The 22417-nt window shown below is 35.3% G+C and overlaps 1 protein-coding gene across 2 annotated transcripts in view; it reads left to right on the plus strand.

The window, feature by feature from the left end:
- PNPT1 (polyribonucleotide nucleotidyltransferase 1) overlaps nt 1-22417 on the plus strand; it is a 49342-nt gene that overhangs the window by 15547 nt on the left and 11378 nt on the right. For both annotated transcript variants that reach the window (XM_025932043.2, XM_086701070.1), the window contains exons 9-18: nt 3053-3239; nt 4349-4400; nt 4761-4818; nt 6465-6561; nt 7020-7122; nt 10705-10775; nt 12759-12795; nt 15649-15715; nt 15798-15887; nt 17906-17959. In XM_025932043.2, coding sequence (XP_025787828.1) covers nt 3053-3239; nt 4349-4400; nt 4761-4818; nt 6465-6561; nt 7020-7122; nt 10705-10775; nt 12759-12795; nt 15649-15715; nt 15798-15887; nt 17906-17959 — 816 coding nt within the window. The remainder of the gene's footprint in view (nt 1-3052; nt 3240-4348; nt 4401-4760; nt 4819-6464; nt 6562-7019; nt 7123-10704; nt 10776-12758; nt 12796-15648; nt 15716-15797; nt 15888-17905; nt 17960-22417) is intronic.

Genomic DNA, 22417 nt, shown 5'->3' on the forward strand with positions numbered 1-22417 from the left:
GCTTTCTCCTCTAGGGTTTTGATGGTTTCCTGTCTCACATTCAGGTCCTTTATCCATTTTGAGTTTATTTTTGTGAATGGTGTGAGAAAGTGGTCTAGTTTCAGTCTTCTGCATGTTGCTGTCCAGTTCTCCCAGCACCATTTGTTGAAGAGACTGTCTTTTTTCCATTGGATGTTCTTTCCTGCTTTGTCAAAGATTAGTTGGCCGTACGTTTGTGGGTCTAGTTCTGGGGTTTCTATTCTACTCCATTGGTCTATGTGTCTGTTTTTGTGCCATTAATTTTCTTTATTATATTCTTCCTTTCATATTCTTTTAAATGAATTTATTGAGGTATAATTTACATTTGTCAAATACATTTTTAAAAATCTTCAGTTCAGTGGCACCTGGCTTGCTCAGTCGGTTAAGCGTCTGACTTTGGCTCAGGTCATAATCTCGCGGTTTGTGGGTTCGAGCCCTACGTTGGGCTCTGTGCTGACAGCCCAGCACCTGGAGTCTGCTTGAGATTCTGTATCAACCTTTCTGTCTGCCCCTTCCCTGCTCATGCTCTGTCTCTGTCTCTCAAAAATAAATGTTAAAAAAAAAAAAAAAAAAAAAAACAGTTCAAATTAATCTGAAAAGTGAGAGGATGTCATGGGAATACTGATGAGAAGAAGAATATAACCATTTCAGTGTCATGGTGACAGAAAAGCTGCTTCATATCTCAAGGAAGTATTGAAACTTTACCTTGCCTTACCCTCCCCCATTTGTAATATAACTTTTAATATTCCACTACATTTAGAACCACAACAGGCTGTTAAAATTTTTTCTTTTGCTTCAGCCATCAAACATAATTTAGAAAACTCAAGAGGAGAAAGAAAGTGTATTTACCTACATTTTTGCTTAACAGGTATTTTTCTTCCTGATATTCCATGGTTTCTTTATTGTTTCTGTTTAGAGAATTTCTGTTAGCCATTCTTTTAGGGTAGGGCTGCCAGTGACAAATTTTCTTAGTTCTCCTTCATCTAAGAGTATCAGTTCATTCCTAAATATTCATTCCTTCATTTATTTATTTCATAAATATTTTTACTGGGTATGGGATCCTGGGTTGACAGTTCTTTTCTTTCAGCACCTAAAAAATATTATGCCACTTCCTTCTGGCCTCCATGGTTTCTAATGATACATCTAGTGTTATTTGAATTGCTTTTCCCATATGGGTAAGGTGTTGTTTTTCTCTGGCTGGTTTCAAGATTTTTTTCTTTGTCTTTCATTTTCAGAAGTTTAATTATGATATGTTTTTCTTTGGGTTACCCTATATAGGGTTTACTCAGCTTCTCGAATCTGTAGGTTTATGTCACTGCCAAATCTGGGGACTTTTCAGCTATTATTTTTCCAGTACTTTTCAGCCTGCCATCTTTAGCCTCTCTTTCCAGATTTCAGATGACACAAATGTTAGGGTTTTTTTGTTTTGTTTTTGTTTTTGTTTTTAATTTTATTTTTTATTTTTTTAAATTTACATCCAAGTTAGCAGATAGTGCAACAATGATTTCAGGAGTAGATTCTTTAGTGCCCCTTAACCATTTAGCCCATTCCCCTCCCAGAACCCTTTCAGTAACCCTGTTTCTTCTCCATATTTATGAGTCTCTTCTGTTTTGTCCCCCTCCCTGTTTTTATATTATTTTTGTTTCCCTTCCCTTATGTTGACCTGTTTTGTCTCAAAGTCCTCATATGAGTGAAGTCATATGATTTTTGTCTTTCTATCACTGACTAATTTCACTTAGCATAATATGCTCCAGTTCCATCCACGTAGTTGCAAATGGCAAGATTTCATTCTTTTTGATTGCCGAGCAATACTCCATTGTATATATATACCACATCTTCTTTATCCATTCATCCATCAATGGACATTTGGGCTCTTTCCATACTTTGGCTATTGTTGATAGTGCTGCTATAAACATGGGGGTGCATGTGTCCCTTCGAAACAGTACACCTGTATCCCTTGGATAAATGCCTAGTAGTGCAATTGCTGGGTCATAGGGTAGTTCTGTTTTTAGTTTTTTGAGGAACCTCCATACTGTTTTCCAGGGTGGCTGCACCAGCTTGTATTCCCAACAAATGTTAGGTTTTTAACGTTTTAGTTTCACAGGTCTCCTTCAACTGACTGATGGAATTCCAACATACAAAGCACATAAGATTTTTTTTCATTCTAGATTATAACTAGAAGCTTTACAAGTGACCTTAATGACAACATGATGTAATTAAACATATTAGATGTGATAGTTACTATCATATCTTTGCATTACAGGATCTTTGACTTGGTACAAATGGAGAAGTGCCAGGAATGACACACAAGCAGGCCAGAGTCTGTCAGCCTAGCAGAAACCAAAGCCAAACCTGAAGAGCAGATTTTAGCTAGATACCATGCTAGAAGCACTGCTTGGGTTTCTTCTGCTTTACACAGGAGTTTTACTATTACAAAACCATAAACAGCCTTTTTATGGTAATAGCTACTGTCCTCTAGTTGGCTTACTTGAAACAGTATCACTTCAAAAGATTTCCCCCACCTGTGCAAGCAGTAGACAATGTGACAATGACAAAATTAAGTAGGAGGTCACAGCAAATAATTGTTAAACAGGAAACATTTATTGGATATCTACTATGCTGTTTTTAAATTTCATTTTAACTATATATTAAAAGTAAATGCAGCTGTATGCTTTAAAAAGTGGAATTTTATGGTATTTAAATTATAGCTCAGAACTTATTTAAAAAATAAGTATGCATAATTTGTTTCACTTGTTATGAGAAGTCCCTTATTAAATTAAAGAAAAATGTAAACCTAATTTCAGATATTAAGTTTTCTTTATTCATTGCTGTTTACATTTTGGAAGTATGTTGATTTTAAGGGAAGAAATTTAAAAAGTAGATATACTACTAATAAAATTGATCTGTAGTATTTATGTCATGTATACATGTATGTATACATGTCATATACATGCATGTCATGTGTAGCACTGACAATGCTATCCTGGTAAAAGGTTCAATGACATTCTTTTTCTTTTTTTCCCCCTTTAAATAGTTATGATGGAAGCCTCTGCAGAGAACATTTTACAACAGGACTTTTGCCATGCTATTAAAGTGGGGGTAAAATATACCCAACAAATAATTCAGGGCATCCAGCAGTTGGTAAAAGAAATTGGTGTTACCAAGAGGACACCTCAGAAGTTATTTACCCCTTCACCAGAGATTGTGGAACACACTCATAAGTAAGAATATCTGTACAAAAGAAAATTTGAAATTGTTATCAGATTTAATTTCCTCTCAGAAAAAAACTTCCCATGGAAGCATTGTCCATGCATTACTAACATGGTACCCTTCTATTTTAAAAGTGAGTGCCAGGGGCACCTGAGTGCCTTAGTCAGTTGAGTGTCTAACTCTTGATTTCAGCTCAGGTCATGATTCTCAGGGTTGTGGGATTGAACCCTACGTCAGGCTCCGTGCTTTGCTTAAGATTCTCTCTCTCCCTCCCTCTGCCCCTCTCCCTAACTTGTGTACTCTTACCCCCCCCCCCCCCAAAATTAAGAGTGCCATAAGTATCAGTCACTAATGCCTTAAAAAGGATAAACCCACTTCGCTCTTCAAGGGCCTAAGCTTGAATCCCAAATGCGAGGGGGAGGGAATTTATTGGTTAAGATTCATATAATCCACATAACTCTGTGTCAAAAAGTAAAAAGAAAGTATAGGATATCTATCCAAGGAAACTGCTGAGGTTCTTGAAAAGAAATCAAGTTTGAAAAAAAAAAAAAAGTATGACCACCTCTTTATGCCCAGTGCTTACAGCAGTGCCGGTACATAGGCAAGCACTCAGTAAATATAAATGAAATCACCAGAAAAAGTATTTCATTTTACTTCAAATAAATTGAAAAAGTTAATATTTCCATTAGTATCAATCTCATAGTCATCAGTGAGAGAGTAAAGAGATGTAAACTGTCCCCAACAAAACAGTTGCCTGCAATAACAGCCAACGTAGACAGAATAGAAAAAAAGCAAGAAGTTAAAAGAGAGTGTTTCGGGAGAGAGACTTTGTGTGTAAGAAAAAATCTAAGTTGAAATAAATTGAACAATTAAGAAAAAGGGAGGGCGTAGCACCATGTGTGAGTGATTTCCCTGACAGGTGGGGAGAAAGAAATTTGTGTATCATAAACAGTAAACAGATGAGCTGTGTTAAAGAATAATAAATATATATTTTTAAATTCTCTATGAAATGCTTATTAAGTATTTTCACTTACTATTAAATATTTGTTTTGTTTATAATAGACACTACCTCATGTTTCTAAGTATTTTTATTCTGACATTTATTTTGTGCTTCAAATAGACTCGCCATGGAAAGACTCTACGCAGTTTTTACTGATTATGAACATGATAAAGTAGGTGTACCCGAAATTTTTCTTACTGTTCTGGGAATTCTTTTTTGTCATAATTCACATAATCTTATTTATGAATGTTAGTCCTATTTTTATTAAAAATCTCTAAACAGCTAAGTAAATAGAAGCATAGCAATTTGCTTCTCCATTCTCCTTTTGTTGATTAATGCAAATTTTAGGGAAGTGTGCAAATATATTTGAATTAAACAGCTAATAGCTCTTGTAAATCAATAACCAGCTCTAATCTTTTGAAGAATATCAGTAGAAAAATGTGAGTACTATTGCATTGTGTTAATTGTATAATAATGTAAAAATAGAAATGGTAAATATTGCCATGTATACTGAATTTCATCTTTCTTTCAGATTTCCAGAGATGAAGCTATTAACAAGATAAGATTAGATACAGAGGAACAACTAAAAGGTAAATTTTGGTTTTTTTAATTTAAGAAAATATTTAAAGGAAATAGGTTTTTTAAAAATTTCAATTTACTCTAAGACTTCAAAGAATCAGTTATTCTCATTGTTCCTTAGTTTTTTTTATGTTCAGGATACCTAAACTTACCTTAAACTTAAACTTAGGATAATGCTGCATCCCAAGGGTACTGTTAAACTAACTTCTGTGAATGTGGTCAGCACTGTACCTGATACAGAGTGATCACCAGTAAATGTTGAATGTGAAATACTCCCAATCTCTTCTGGATCAGGTTCTTAACCTCTATGATAGGAAATTTTGTATCCTGTCATTTGAACATCTGAAAAATATTCTTTAAAATTCTTGACTTTTTAGTCTGTGAAATTATAATACTGATAATATCTGGTTTATAGGGATTAAATAGGTAAATCATTTGCATTTGTGCCTGCCACATACCAACTGTCCAAAAAATGTTAACTGACTCTGTTATTAATATGTAGGATTGTAAAACTTAGATTTTAGAGAATTTAGCTCTCCAGAAATTATTAAGCAAAGGATCTTATTATATTAATATCAATCACAAACTGAATGTATACCAAGAATGACATATACTTATGAATTTTTCGGTTAAGAGATAAATGTCCTCCCTCCTATCTTATTTTTAAGATTATAACTCTGCTGTTAGTATTGATACTAAGGCCATTGCCTATAATTGCCATTGAAAATGTATAGTCTTTTCTCATTACGTTTCATCCTATTTGTTAAAAATGAGCTGTATAACACCTATTGCCTTATTTAAACAGAAAAGTGATTTTGTGTTAATATTATATGTAGTAGAATATCTTGAGGACATTTTGAGTTCATAGGATAATATTTTAAATATTTAATTACTAATTATTTTCTTTTCCAAGTGCAAGTCAGAGCATAAAAGTTCATACTAAAGTGTATAAAATTATTCTTGCCTGATGAAGGTACAGTTTTTAATATATCTCTCTGTGTCCATTTCTTAGTTCTGGTTAAAGTTATAATTAAGAAACCAAATGCCTTAAAGAACAGTGTCACAGCTGTGTCAGTCACTATGTGATCTCAGGCAATTTACTTCTTTAAGCTGATTTCTCTTCTTTAGAATGGTGATAATAGAATATACCTCATAAGTTGTTTCAAAGACTAAAGACTTTAAAATATATATATATAGAGAGAGAGAGAGTACATGGATCATGAAAGAATTTGATAAATGTTAACTAAAAAGATTTGTAACTATAGATTTGTAACATAAAGAAAATTATTTCTCTTTGCAGTTCCTAAGGTAAAACAGTGAAGGTGATTAGTCTTAAAGAGTGTCATTCAGACCTTTTCATAATATGGCCGGATTTGTTATTAATGTAATACAATAGAGAGCTAATTACAAAGCACTGTTTTTCTTGTAGAAAGCAGACTGAGTTCTCAATAACAATACATTTGAGGTATAATACTTGTGTCTCTCCTACTTCAGAATATTTGATTCATCTACTTTGTTTGCCTGGGGACAAAATGTTCAGCTTCACCTCCCCCGTGGTTTACTCCCACAGTTAACTGATTTGATACTATGAATTGAAGAGAAATCTTATCTTCCAAAAGGAGAAAAACCTCTGTTTTGATTTGTATTTCTTCTACAGAAAAGTTTCCAGAGGCTGATACATATGAAATAATAGAATCCTTCAATGTTGTTGCAAAGGAGGTTTTTAGAAGTATTATCTTGAATGAATACAAAAGGTAAATATATCTTTTTTTTTTTTTTTTTTTTTTTTGAGAGAGACAGAGAACATGAGCGGGGAAGGGGGCAGAGAGAGAGGGAGAGAGAAAATCCCAAGCAGGTTCCACACTATCAGCACAGAGCCCGACACAGGGCTCGAACTCCGTCAACCATGAGATCATGACCTAAGCCAAGCTCAATAGGATGCTTAACTGACTGAGCCACCCAGGTGCCCCAATATATTTTTTTTGATGGAACTGAATGAAATATGTGCTGTCTCTATAAGGTGCTTTGAAAGTGACAACTTGTTCAAGGAACTGTTCTTTTTTTTTTTTTTTCTTTTTTTTAAAGTTCTTAAAGTTCCATAGGTGATATGACACAATTGGGATTGAGAACTTTCTGGTAGGAATAAAGAGATAATAGGTGATATTTATGATTTTGAACACTGCTTTACATACTTATTCCTTTATTACTGTAGGTGTGATGGTCGAGATTTGACTTCACTTAGGAATATAAATTGTGAGGTAGATATGTTTAAAATTCTTCATGGATCAGCATTATTTCAGAGGGGACAAACACAGGTAATATATGTGAAAAGCTGTAATTATTTGCTAACTCAGGATTGCTTAATTAGATCTAATAGAAGTACATTATGTAGACACTATAGATTTTTATCTTATGGAATGTGTTAATACCTGATTTTTTTTTAATATTTTTAATGGCTTTTGAGGCATAATTGCCATCTACAAAACTACACATATTTAAAGTGTATGTTTAATAGGTTTTCAGGTGTATACAACTGAGAAACTGTCCCCAAAGTTAAGATAATGAACATATCACCCCTGCAAAGTTTCCTCCTGCCTCTCTATAATCCCTTCTTCCTGCTCCCCTCCCTTTCCTCAGGCAACTGTTGATGTGCTTTTGTCTCTGTAAATTGGTTTGCATTTTCTAGAATTACCTGGTATCTCTATCATATTTTTCTTTTAATTTTCATGCACAGAATTGAATCACCCATGCTCTTCAGTTATGGCATATTGTCATTTTTGGTCTATTCAAGGCCCTCATTTGTTTTCTCTATTTAGCTTATACCTTAGTCCTATTCTTTTCCTTTACTTAGGTACCCATTGTCTTATATTTAACATATAGGTGTATCCATTGTTTTGTGTATGGTATTTGCTTTATACTCCCTCCCTCTTCTTATATTAATCACTACTTTAATTTTGCCAGTTTAATTGCTACAAACTGTGGTATGTCCTTGCTTTCATTTGTATTTCCCTATGAGTCTAAGCATCTCTTTATATAAATAGCCTATCAGTGTGGTCACTGCATAAATCATACCCTGGAGGGCTGCACACCCTCCAGGACATTCATTCTTTTCACTTAGATAGTGGTCCCTGAACTTAAGCAACGTGCTCATCCTGGTTCAGGTTTGCTCTTTTGTGAATTATCTGGTCATATCCTTTGGCCAGTTTTTTTTCTTTTTTCTTTTTTTTACTGTGGTTTATTTTTTTCTTCCTATTTTCTAATGATTTCTTATATTAATCCTTTTTAGTAACCAGAATTTGTATATATCCTCTCCCTCTTTGTCATAAGCCTTTTAGCTTTGTGAAGAGTGAACCTGAAATCTTTAGTTTTGATGTAGATAATCCTTCCCCTTTTTTATTTTGTGATTTGTGTTTTTAAAGTCTTATTTAAGAAATCTTTCCTTACCCTCCTAGTCACAAAATTGTGCACCTAATTTTTCTGTTAACTTTCTGGTTGTAGCTATCAAATTTAGACCATTAATCTATCTTGGAGTTTACTCTTACATACGCTGTGAGGTGGAAACCTCCAGAGTGAACCAGTTTTACAACTTATTTACTAATAATTCATTTTTCCTGTTGACTTATAATGTTAATATATTCTGAGCTTATAAATATATTTTTGAACTATATTCTGTTCTGTGAATTTCCTTGGCCAGTGTCAAACTGTTTTAGTTATTATGGTTTAAAGTTTGTCTTAATATATGAGGAGCAAATGCTCCTTTTTTTAATTGTTTTTTTTTTTTTTTAATGTTTATTTTTGAGAGAGAGAACGGGGGGGGGGGGGGGGGGGGCAGAGAGAGAGGGAGACACAGAATCAGAAGCAGACTCCAGGCTCTCAGCTGTCGGCATAGAGCCCAAAACAGGGCTCGAACCCATGAACCATGAGATCATGACCTGACCTGAGGTCAGATGCTTAGCCTACTGAGCCACCCAGGCACCCAGCAAATCCTCCCTTTTTATTTTCCTCTGCCCTTCAAAATTGTTTTAGCTATTCTAGTGCATTTGTTCGTTCATTTGAATTTCAGTGTTAAATTACATTCTCGGGGGGGGGGGGGGGGGGGGGGGGGAAGGTCCTTAGATTTGAATTGGTATTGTGCTAAATTTATAAATTAACTTGACAGAGAAATGATATTTTTACAATTTAAATCACAGTCTTTACAATAAATGGCCTCACTCTTGATTCAGGTTTTCTTTTATGCCTTTTAATAAAATTTTAAAAATAACTCAATTAAGATATCCTGCATACTTTTGTTAGCAATTTTGACAGTCTCAGCCTTTTAACTGGAGTGTTTAGTCCATTGATGTTTGGTTTTAATTACTGATTTGATTGAATTTAGCCTGTCATTTTATTATTTGTTTCTGATTGCCCCCTCTTTTTTTCTGTTCTTCCTTCTTTTTGGATTAACTGCATATTTTTTTAGAATTCCATTTTAATATGTCTCCTTGCTTTTTAGCTATATCTTTACATTATTAATGGTGACTATTGAGAATATGGTATATATCATTAACTTTTCATTTTAGAGTTAATTTTGTACTATTTCACACATTATGCTGTAGTTGTCTCATGAGTAACATCTACATGTTATAAAGTCCACAAGGCAATATTATAACTTGAATTTTAAACAATCATGTATTTTAAGAAGGTAAGTGGCAAAGATAGTCTTTTATATTGACCTACATATATAATTTCTGGTGCTTCATATTTCTTCCTGAAGATCCAAGTTTCCATCTAGTATTGTTTACCTTCAATCTGACAAGACTTCCTTTGCTATTGTCCTATGGGTCTTCTGACAACAAATTCTTATATTTCATTTATCTGAAGATATCTTTATTTTGCCTTCACATACAAAGAATGTTTTTGCAAGGTATAGATTCTAAGTTGATGCTTTTTTCTTTTAGCACTTAAAAAATGTTCCACTGTTTATTTTTTCTCCTAATAAAAAGTCAAGATGCATTCAAATCATTGTTCCAATTGTCTTCGTCTTGGTGCTTTCCAGATTTTCTTTTTGTCTTGGTTTTCAACAATATAACTATAAAAAGTGTAGTTTTCTTTGTATTTATATACTAAGGGTTTCCTGAGCTTGAACCTGTAAATTTGTATTGTTAATGAAACTTCAAATACTCTTCTACCTTATACTCTCTTATCTCTCCTTATGGGATTTTAAGTATATATGTTAGTCCTTTTGAAATAGTCCCACACCCCTTCTTTGTTGTTTAGATTTGGCAATTTCTATTAATCCATCTACATGTTTATTGACTCTTGTCATCTCGTTTGCATTATAAGATAATGTGTCTTTCAGTTTTAGAATTTCTATTGGTTCTTTTTTATGTCCTTAAGTATAATTATAAGAGCTATTAAAGATCCTTGTTTGTTAATCCAGGATCTCAGTTAGCTTGGGGCAATCTCTATTCATTGTCTTTTCTCTGAAGAATGATTCCCATTTCTTATTTTTTTGTACGTTGTATCTCGGATGTTGTGAATGATGTGCTGTAGAGTTTGGACTACATTGTGTCCCTCTAAATGAGACTGGATTTTTTTTAAGTAGGCAGTTTTATTGGCTAGACCTTTATTGAGGCTTCCTATATGGTCAAATATACCTTCCTCTTCCTGTCCTCCCCCAGCACTTTTAGTACAATGCTTTACATAGTAGTCTGTGATGTTACACCTTTGCATTATTGAGATTTACACATAACTCTAATATTTATAAAATGAATAAATGTTTACTGCGTTAAGTAGCATGACAAGCTTTGTATAGAATTTCCCATTTCTTTAATAACTAATTGGGTTCTTCAAATACTTTATTTTCTTCTCATTGTTAGTAAATTAAAGCCTGACAATTTTTTTTCTTATTATTTTAGGTACTTTGTACTGTTACGTTTGATTCATTAGAATCCAGTATTAAGTCAGACCGAATTATAACAGCCATAAAGTAAGTTAAGTTTTTTGGTAAGTTATAAGTATGTTGGTATGTTCTAAAACATAAATTTGGTATGTTCTAAAACATACGTTTGATATGTCTCGAAGTTGTGGTCTTACAGCATATAATTGAAGCTCATAGTATATTATTCATTACTATTTTTATGTTTTTTTTTTTTGAGAGAGAGAGCGCAAACAGGGGAGGGGCAGAAAGAGAGAGAGAGAGGGAGAGGGAGAGGGAGAATCTTAAGCAGGCTCCACGCCCAGTGCAGAGCGCAACATGGGGCTCCATCTCACAGCAGTGAGATCATGACCTGAGCCAGAATCAAGAGTTGGATGCTTAACTGACTGAGCCACCCAGGCTCCCCTCATTATTACTTTTTTAAACCTATATATCTATACTTTATGTTTCTGTTTACTTAATAGTGATTTTAAGGTATTTTTAACATGGGTACATTTATTCTCTGTCTCTAGAACCATTTCTCAGGAGAGATATAGGTAGGTTTTTCTATTACAAACCAGAGAGCAAATAAATAAGCAAGAGTCCCAGTTGCTAAAAAGAATCTGGAGGCTGTTAATAAGTAAAAAAAGCTTTATCTAATCCCAAGCCATGTTGGAATTTGTGTTCAGAAATACTTGGTTCTCCTCCTCTTTTCCTAAAAAGTCAGCAATAATATCTTACTGATCAATTTTAGATGATGAGAATCTGTGTTACAGTCCTCACCAGCGTTACTGCATCAGTCCTGGGACTCATAGCCACAGTTCTTTTCTTTCCTCAGTGCCTAACAGCATTGCTTCCCTTTCCCTTGGTAAGGGTCTCAGAAGACCACAAGACTCTGTCTCACTCTTCCTATGAGGATAATCCCCAGTATTTTCAGGATAGCATTGCTAATTGTTTTTCAGTTTTCTGATAAAATTGACAATGCAGCTGTGTGTATAAGGTGAGATTGTTCATTGTAATCATAATCCTTTGGGGGGGGGGGAGCTTTTATACTTTGTATTTTAAATTCCCATCTGAGCCCCAATTTGGTTGCCCTGCCCTTTTTCACTTTGACTCCTTTCCATTCTAGGAGGCAACACAGCTTCATAAGAAAGAGCACTGTGTTTGGCCAGGGCACTTCTTTATGTTCTAGTCTTAGGTCTGTAACCTATGTTAGTGAGAGGGCACACATCAGTCAGCCATGCTGGTTTTTGGTTTCTTCATACTTGTAAAATGCGGGTGCTGTGCTAATGATCCATATCCTTCTCTCTAGCCCCCCAAATCTATTATTCCTTTAGTCTTCTAGAGTCAGGTTTTTATATTTCTTTTCCCAAGACTGTGGCTTATGATTATGCAGATTTAGCCCTAATCCAGGACTTTTTAAATACTCAGCGGAGAGAGGTATTTTTTGTAATTAAACATCCACCCAAAGGGGACACTATTTGAGCTAAGACCCTATATATGCTAGTCTTTTCTTCAGTTAAAGATAAATCTGGTTTCCTACTTCAGGAATTGTGTTTCTTCTCATCCTTATTTCCCCCCATTGTTCTAGACAGAGTCATAACAGTTCTCATTTCAAACCCTGAAAAAAATCTTTGCCTCTCTAATCTCCTGATTGCTCTCCCATATATCATTTCAGTTATTGATCTTCATTTCACATGTTGACTGGGAGAAAGATCATAATTCTGAGATTTAACTAATGTGTTTAAACGTTTGAGATTCTCTCAGTAGTTACAAATGCTTAAAAATAAATGTCTACTGTCTTTAGTATTCAAATTGAATATTAAAGTGCTTATAAAGCAAAATTATTTTCTAAATCTGTGTAAAATTCATTTATAAGTCCCAGAAAAAAATACTGTCTCTGACATTCATCCTTCTAGTTCTTCTGGTTTTCAATTTCAGACCAACTCTTTAATACCTAGTTATTTTTTAGATACCCTTAAATCTTTTTAAGTTCTTTGAAATTATGTTTTTGTATCTATGTGATGTTTTTAATATTATGCTTTTTGTTTGTAGTGGGATAAAAGATAAAAATTTCATGCTGCACTATGAGGTAAGATAAATTTTTTCCCCAGTATTTTACTATGAAAAATTTCTGGGATATAGCAAAGTTGAAAGAACTTTATAGTGAATACTTATATGCCCACTACCTCGGTTCTATTAATATTTTACGGTGCTCGTTTTATATATCTGTTAAGGTGGATTTGGGGGCGCCTGGGTGGCTCAGTCAGTTAAGCGTCCAACTTCGGCTCAGGTCATGATCTCGCAGTTTGTGAGTTTGAGGCCCGTGTCGGGCTCTGTGCTGACAGCTCAGGGCCTGGAGCCTGCTTCACATTCTGTGTCTCCATCTCTCTCTGCCCCTCCCCCACTTGTGCTCTGTCTGTCTCTATCAAAAATAAATAAAATTTAAAAAAAAAATTTTTTTTTAATAGAATAAAAAAAGGTGGATTTGGGCACTATTGTTTCTTACATGCAGAAAGGAATTTAAAGAGCTAAGCCATAGTCTTCAGTCAACAACTTCATGTTCTGAATCATACATAAAAGTTAAAGTATAGTAGACAGCTTTGTTTTAGTCAAGAAAAAGTCATGCCCATTCACATATGTCAAGCAAAACTGGGACTTCTCAAATACCTCAAACGACAAATCACCTTCTCCCTTTAGTTCATTTAAATGTTCATATTTTTACTCAGTTGATAAATAGTAAAAGAACTCTAAGGTATTTGATAGTAAATTACTTTATGTGAAATTATTATGAGTTTGTGATTGACTTTATTTACAACTAATCCTAAGGAACCAGACACTATATATAGCATTTTAATTTTAGTATTTGAAGCATATATGCAGGGAGGCTGGTATAAAAGTAGCAAGTCTCTTCACTTTTGAGTGACCATTATTGGCTGCCCAGAATCCCAACATGTCAATTTTGTTGAGTCTGCTAGAATTAATAGAGAACACTTCACGTAGACAGTAATTGCTAGAGAATATCCAGAAACCTGGAGATTTTCACAGGTTTTCAGTCCCTTATAAATACCCTGTTCTGGATATACCCAGATGTTATAGAAGCCAGAGAGGAATTATAACTGAGTGAAGCATATCCTTCATTGTGAGCTACACAGCACATGACAGTCTTTTTAAAAGGGCAGTTCTGAAAAATGCAGCTCCAGCTGATTACTGGGAAAAGAAGTGAGGGAGGGGGCATGAAAAGGATATAGGCTGTTATTGCTGTATCATTTGATTTTTAAAAAAAATTTTTTAAGTGTACTTATTTATTTTGAGAGAGAAAGCAAACAGGGTAGAGGCAGAGAAGAGAGAGAGGGAGAGAATCCCAAGTAGGCTCCACCCTGTCAATGCAGAGCCCAATGTGGGGCTCAAACCCACAAACTGTGAGATCATGACCTAAGCTGAAATCAGGAGTCAGACACTTAACCAACTGAGCCACCCAGGTGCCCCTGCTATATCATTTCATTTTTTAAAAACTTTTTATTGTAAAATGAAACACAGATACTGAAAAACCTATAAAAGGATGGCATAATGAGTTTTTATAAGGCAGAGACCCTTACAAACTACCACCCAAGGTAGAGAGTAGAATGTTTCCAGTCACCCCAGAAACCTCTCCATGCTTTTCATCCTAGTCTCAATATCATTCTTTCCCTAAAAATAACTACTCTCCTAAGTTTTATTGTAATTACTTCCTTGCATTTTTAGTGTACATCCCTAGACACTATAGTCTTGTCCATTTTTTTTTTTTAATTTGGGATTTCTCTTTTAATCTATAGGTTTCTCCTCCAGTACATTCTTTTCTTTTCAGTCTGTCTGTTGAAGTCCCAGAGCCATCTGACCTGTAGAGTTCCCCACAGTCTGCATGTTGCTGATTACACACTCCTGGTGCAATCCAGCAAGTTTCTCTGTCCTTCTATCTCCTGAAAATTGACTGCATTCCTGAAGATTGATGGCTAGATCCAGAGGCTTGATCAGATTCATGTACCATCATCACTCCTTTTTAAAAATACTTTGTTGGGGTGCCCGGGTGGCTCAGTCAGTTAAGCATCTGACTCTAGATTTCAGCCCAGGTCATGATCTTGCACACACGAGTTTGAGCCCCACATGGGGCTCTGTGCTAACAGTGTGGAGCCTGCTTGGGATTCTCTCTGTCCCTTCTCTCTCTGCCCCTACCCCGCTTGCACTCTCTCTCTCTTTCTCAAAATCCATTTTATTAAAAAAATTTTTTTTTAATTTCAATGTTTATTTATTGAGAGAGACAGAACTGAGTGGTGGAGGGGAAGAGAGAGAGGAAGAGACAGAATCTGAAACAGGCTCCAGGCTCCAAACTGACAGCAGGGAGCCTAATGTGTGACTCGAACTCACGAAACGTGAGATCATGACCTGAGCCAAAGTTGGATGCTTAACGGACTGAGCCACCCAGACACCCCTTAAATAAAAATATTTTGTTTAAGAAACTGGAATTCCAAATTTTTATGGGAAATTTCCCAATATTTTAGATGACTGCAACTAATTCATATTCTTTTGAGATACTGTATTGGTCAAATAAAATAGTTTGCCACCTCTGACTAAAAGAAAACCCTTACTGAAAAAGATTTCTATTTCTTCAGTGTGCATTTGTTTTAATTTGTATATATTTTTCTTATTATAAAAATGTAATACTTTGTCATTGTTATTAAGTCCCCATAACCATCCATGTTCCCCTCTGGCTCATATACACACTAGAAATAGATACCTTTAGCAGTTTGTTGTATATTTCAGATATTCAGACGTTTTCTACATATATAAATGTACTTTAAAAAAAAATGGGATTCTACTGTTTTGTAACTTTCGTTATTATTTTGGTAATATAGGTTAGATATCTTTCCATGTTGGTTGTTTATGTATATGTGTTTATTTTTTTAAGTTTCCTCCTTATGCAACTAACGAAATTGGCAAAGTCACTGGTGTGAACAGAAGAGAACTTGGGCACGGTGAGTACAAATCTGTAAACTCAAATGGTATTCTTACAGAGACTTAATACATTTATCCTTATTATTTTCTATTCTAATTTAGGTGCTCTTGCTGAGAAAGCTTTGTATCCTGTTATCCCCAAGGATTTTCCTTTCACCATAAGAGTCACATCCGAAGTCCTAGAGTCAAATGGTAGAGTATTAATATAAATTTTTTCTAGTCAAAAAGACCAGAACTCTCTATATATATTCTTTTCATAATTAATGTTACATTATGCTTATAACTACAGTGCCCAAGTCCATTACAAAAGAAAAATGTGTTTAATCATATACTGTCTAAATCTCTGTTCTTAGCCAATGAGATGTTTCTAAAGCAATATAAAGTGAATATTTCTCTTGATCTTTTATAACTTATCCAGATGGGGATGTTTATTTTTAGAATAAACAAGGCCAGCTTACAGCAAGAAAGCACCAGAAGAGAGCGATCCATTTGGTAGGGGACAACTATCATATATCACAGATACAAGTAAATAGCAAACAGAGAGAGTCTGAATTATAAGATCAAATTTAAATTATGGGGCGCCTGGGTGGCGCAGTCGGTTAAGCGTCCGACTTCAGCCAGGTCACGATCTCGCGGTCCGTGAGTTCGAGACCCTCGTCAGGCTCTGGGCTGATGGCTCAGAGCCTGGAGCCTGTTTCCGATTCTGTGTCTCCCTCTCTCTCTGCCCCTCCCCTGTTCATGCTCTGTCTCTCTCTGTCCCAAAAATAAATTAAAAGAAAAAACGTTGAAAAAAAAAATAAATTAAAATTAAGTCCCCAGGTCAAGGCAAGGTATGGTCATTAGAGATAGAAAGATCACAGAGATCTCAAAGATATATCAGACATAGATCAGATAATATTTTTAAAAAACAAAAACACCCTCTGAATTTAAATTAGAGACTTTCTGTTCTCTACTGGTTGTGACTTAGGGTCCAGTGAGAGAGCCAGAGCCTGTATCTTTAACTGACATCTGATTAAGCAACAAAAGAGGTGTGCTGGTTTTTGTGGGAGGTTTCTTAGAATCTCCTATAGCATTGCTACCCAATATAACTTTATGTGATGATGAAAGTTATCTCTGCTATGCAGTTTAGGGACTGAATTTATTTCAGTTAACTTAAATTTAGTAGCTACATGTAGCTACATGTACCTATCATACTGATTTGTGTAGTCCTGTAGTTTGTGGTTTAGCAGAGCTTGTGTTAATTGCTTTTAAAAAGAAAGGAGTATGGAGGTTCCTTAAAAAACTAAAAATAGGGGCGCCTGGGTGGCGCAGTCGGTTAAGCGTCCGACTTCAGCCAGGTCACGATCTCGCGGTCCGTGAGTTCGAGCCCCGCGTCGGGCTCTGGGCTGATGGCTCAGAGCCTGGAGCCTGTTTCCGATTCTGTGTCTCCCTCTCTCTCTGCCCCTCCCCAGTTCATGCTCTGTCTCTCTCTGTCCCAAAAATAAATAAAAAAAAAAAAATAAAAAAACAAAACAAAACAAAAAAAAACGTTGAAAAAAACTAAAAATAGAACTACCCTGTGACCCAGCAATTGCACTATTAGGCATTTATCCAAGGGATACAGGAGTGCTGTTTCAAAGGGACATATGCACCCCCATGTGTATAGCAGCACTGTTAACAATAGCCAAAGTATGGAAAGAGCCCAAATGTCCATCGATGGATGAATGGATAAAGATGTGGTATATATATATACAATGAAGTATTACTCAGCAATCAAAAAGAATGAAATCTTGCCATTTGCAACTACATGGATGGAGCTGGAGGGTATTATGCTAAGTGAAATTAGTCAGAGAAAGACAAAAATCATATGACTTCACTGATATGAGGACTTTAAGAGACAAAATAGATGAACGTAAGGGAAGGGAAACAAAAATAATATAAAAAACAGGGAGGGGGACAAAACAGAAGAGATTCATAAATATGGAGAAGAGGGTTACTGGAGGGGTTGTGGGAGGGGGGATGGGCTAAATGGGTAAGGGGCACTAAGGAATCTATTCCTGAAATCATTGTTGCACTATATGCTAACCAATTTGGATGTAAATTTTAAAAAATAAAAAATAAATAAAAAGAAGGAAAGATAACTGAATATGTACAAGGAAATAACCAATATAACAATTTTCAACACTTAAAAAAATCAGTATATTATAAAGCAAGTATTTTTCTTTCCATAGGATCATCTTCAATGGCATCTGCATGTGGTGGAAGCTTAGCATTAATGGATGCAGGTAAAAGGATTATGTCTCAAAACTACTAACGCTTTATATGGATTTGATTAGTATTAAATATAGATCTCTTTAAAATTCGGTTTTAGGGGCGCCTGGGTGGCGCAGTCGGTTAAGCGTCCGACTTCAGCCAGGTCACGATCTCGCGGTCCGTGAGTTCGAGCCCCGCGTCAGGCTCTGGGCTGATGGCTCAGAGCCTGGAGCCTGTTTCTGATTCTGTGTCTCCCTCTCTCTCTGCCCCTCCCCCATTCATGCTCTGTCTCTCTCTGTCCCAAAAATAAATGTTGAAAAAAAAAATTTTTTTTTAATAAATAAATAAATAAAAATAAATAAATAAAATTCGGTTTTACTGGGGCGCCTGGGTGGCTTAGTTGGTTGAGCATCCAACTTCAGCTCAGGTCATGATCTCGCAGTCCGTGAGTTCGAGCCCCATGTTGGGCTCTGTGCTGACAGCTCAGAGCCTGGACCCTGTTTCAGATTCTGTGTCTCCCTCTCTCTCTGACCCTCCCCCATTCATGCTCTGTCTCTCTCTGTCTCAAAAATAAATAAACGTTAAAAAAATTAAAAAAAAAAATTGGGTTTTACTAAGACTTGGAGAAGTCAGATTACCAAACTAAACTAGAGCAAGATCAAAGTACACCTTCAACTATACAGATATCTACTAGAATTCTTATCTTTGGCAAAAAGCAGAACACTGAAATTATTTACTTGCCTAGGGGATGCAGTGAGCTTTCTCACCTTCCAAAAGGTAAAGAGCTCTGCAGTTGATTCCATTCACTAAGGAAGTTTGGATCACCAAGCAGAAGTATTTAGGACCCATAAAAGAAAGTAACCATGTAATCTTCTAGTCAATTTATGCAAGATAAAAGAAGAACAATACCACCCATAGAAGGGTACACAGAATTTTAGGAAGGAAGAGTGCAGGTGGTTCAGTATAATCTCTGGGTCTAAAACACCAAAAGGGAAAGAGTCAACATGTTAAGAGGCTCTGAAAACAATTCCTGCATCCCACCAATGATGCCATTCAGAAGAAAAAGGAACCTAAAGATACTCAAGAGGCCATACAAGGAGTTCCCTCTAAGTTCACACATTTATAGTACAGAGAAATGGATAGAAAGGATACCATAACCAAGAATGAGATGAAAGAATGGTGTGAATATGTAATAACATTATCTAGAAAGATGAAAACTTAAGCCAAAGCAAAAAAAAAAAAAAAAAAAGCTAAAGGCAATTTTCAGTTGTGTTTAGTGGAAGGAAAACAGAATCTGATATTTAAGGTTGCTGTTTTCACCGTCATGCATTCATTCAACAATCTTTACTGTATGTCACTCCTGTGCCAAGTACTAATCTAAGCCCTTGGGACACAGATGAACAAAATGAAGTCCTTGTCCTTGTGGGTCCTGAATTCATCAGTCTTCCAATTTCATATTGCAAAACACAACATATTCTCAAAAAGGTGAACTGAAAGATAAAGTAAAAAGAGAGAGCCTTTAACTGCATTAAATGAATTCAGATCTTTTGGTCTAGACAAAAACCCAACCTAAAAAGACAATCTTCAGGATGAGAAAACTGACCTATGTTGGCAGTATTTGAAAAATCAGAACGTGGTATACCAAGGACACAAAAAGTTTTTAATTTTGAAAGAAAGGAAAGTATTTTCTGTAAAGCATAACTCAGCGAACTTGACTGTGGAAGACTCTTAAATAGATTATGAAAAGAAAGGTGTATAAGTGTTTTTAGGAAGGAAGGGGACTGAAGAGAAGGGACCAGAAGGGACTGACTTAAAACATGTCATAGTAAACTAATGTTCCATTTTTGGAAAATAGTACTAGATTTGGAGCAGGGGGGTGTGGGGAATGTTGCTTATGCTGTGTATCTAGAGATACACAGTTTATGATCTTTCTGTAAATGATGCAGAAATTGAGGTGGATGATAGGTGCACCTTCATAACTGGTGGAAGGATGAGCAGAGGAGATAAGAGAATCAGATCAGTATGTTGGAGTGAGACCTCAAGTGGAATGCTTGAGGATACTTCATTCTAAACCCTGTCCCTTTCAATGTTTTTGTTACTGAACTGAGAAAACTGGCCTGCTGATAAAAAGGATATTGCTAAAAAAGAGTAGGTAACCGATATGTTAAATGACAATTTTGATCTCTAAAAAATGTAAAAAACAGGATTAAAAAAAAAAGCCAAATAGAAAAAAATTTAATTTGACAAGAAGGAATGTCAAGTCCTGTGGGAAAAGCCAACAAAGTGTATACAATTCAACTCAAAACCTGAGTGCTTGCCACGCCCTATATCAGGCACTGTCCTGTGCTCCAGAGATACAAATGGTACCTATTTTTTTTAAATCTTACTGGTGTGAAAAACCCAAAGACACTAACAAATCAGAAAGATAATACAAATAGGTAAAAGGCATAAATATGCACAATATGGATGAAGAATTAGATTGAAGAAAATTTGCTTCATAGAGACAGCTACATTTCATCTTGTTCCAAAGGTTGAGTAGTTTTTGATCTGTCATTAGGAGCAGGGACCATATTTCATTCGAAGGGAACAACATGTATAAAGTTAGAAAGCAGTATAGCGTGTTTCTGAAATGTATTTGAAAAAAATATTAAATTGGGACCAGATTTTAAAGGTTATTGTTATGCTAAGGATTTTGAAATTAAAGCTAGTATTTAACAACTCCGTATTGTGTTCTATGAACTAGTGTTCCTGCTGGATATTGATTATTGAAAATTTTTCTGTTCTAAAGTACATTTGAGCAGGGTTAAGCAGGTTTATTTAATATGAATTAAAGAAACTTTAATATGCTAGTATGAATTCTGAATCTCTAGAAATAGGATATATACTATTTCCCCAACTTTTTTGACCATAGAAATGTATAAAAATTTCTTGAAAGGAGATAATGGGGAACTCAGAGAATTTTATGTAGATTTGATTTGAATTTGATTTTTTTTAATCTGATTTTTTTTTTTCTTTTTGGTAGTTTTTCCCAGCTTAGATGTTAGCCCTGGAGGATGAAGTGGGAGAGAATGAGAGCTGGGGGGAGACACTAAAATTTGGGAAACCAGACAGGGAGAATGCTGTCAGAGCAAGAAATAATGTGAACTTGGACTAAAGGAGTAGCAATGGATGTTTCAGTATTTAGGGGAAAGGACAACTTTCTAAAAAAAAAATATTTAAAGGATAAACTATCAGATCTTTGTGACTTCATGGGATATAGGACATGAGGAAAGAAGTGTTGATTCTGGCATAAGTGTCTTAGTTGCATTCAACCAAGATAAGAAAGGCAAGACAAAAAGGATTTATTGGGGGTAATTACATTTTGAATATACATATATATATTTAAGGTGCTTTTGGGACATTTAGCAAGAGATGTCCAAGGCAGATTATTGGGTATACAGATGTAAGGCTTTAGCAAAGAGAAGTAGGCAGGTGAGAGGGATTTTTTAGGTCATCAGCATTATAGGTGATGGTTAAAAACCATGGGCATAAGTGACATTACTTAGAGAATATGAAATGAGATTCCCCTGCCACACTCCTTTATAATAAATTCCAAGTGATTAAAAAAAAAAAAAAATGCTTGGGGTGCCTGGGTGGCTCAGTCGGTTAAGCATCCAACTTCGGCTTAGGTCATGATCTCACGGTTCGTGGGTTCGTGCCCCGCATCGGACTCTGTGCTGACAGCTCAGAGCCTGGAGCCTGTTTCAGATTCTGTTGTCTCCCTCTCTCTCTGCCCCTCCCCCACTCGCGCTCTGTCTCTGTCTCAAAAATAAACAAACATTAAAAAAAAAATTTTTTTTTAATGCTTATATAAAAATGAAACATTGAAGATTTTATCAAAATCTTAGGAAAAACCATTTTAGGCAGAATCCAGGAACCATCATTGCATATAAATTTAAAATTCTGTACAGGAAAATAAATCACAATAAACAAAGTCAACTGACTAGGAAATAATCTATTTTTATATTTCCTATAAACATTCAAAAGAAGTTTAACCCTTCTCATAAAAACAAGTCAAATTAAAAACAATAAGCTACATTTTTACCCTTTATCTGAACAAAGGTCGAGATTGGATGGGAATTAAGAATGTAGAACCTCAAATACTGCCAGTAAAAATATAAAATGCTACACTCTTTGGAAGGCAGTTTGACAGAATTATAATAAATATAAACCCACACACCCTTTGACTCAGTAATCCCACTTCTGTTATGTGGCCTATAAACCTATGGGGGGAGTACTCTGCAGCCATTCAAAAGAAGAAGGTGGAGCTTTGTGTGGCATTATGTGTCAATATCCAAGGTATGTTATTAAGTGAAAAAAACAAGGTGCAGGATAGTGAGAGCATTCAGTATGCTTCCATAAGTAAAGAAGATTATACTACAATTCATATTTGGGCACAGAAATTTTCTGGGAGGATACACAAAACCTAATGATGGCTTTCATGGAAAGGT

This window comes from Puma concolor, chromosome A3 (assembly GCF_028749965.1).
Source record: "Puma concolor isolate L17-30 chromosome A3, mPumCon1.1.hap2, whole genome shotgun sequence".
NCBI classification, from domain to species: domain Eukaryota; kingdom Metazoa; phylum Chordata; class Mammalia; order Carnivora; family Felidae; genus Puma; species Puma concolor.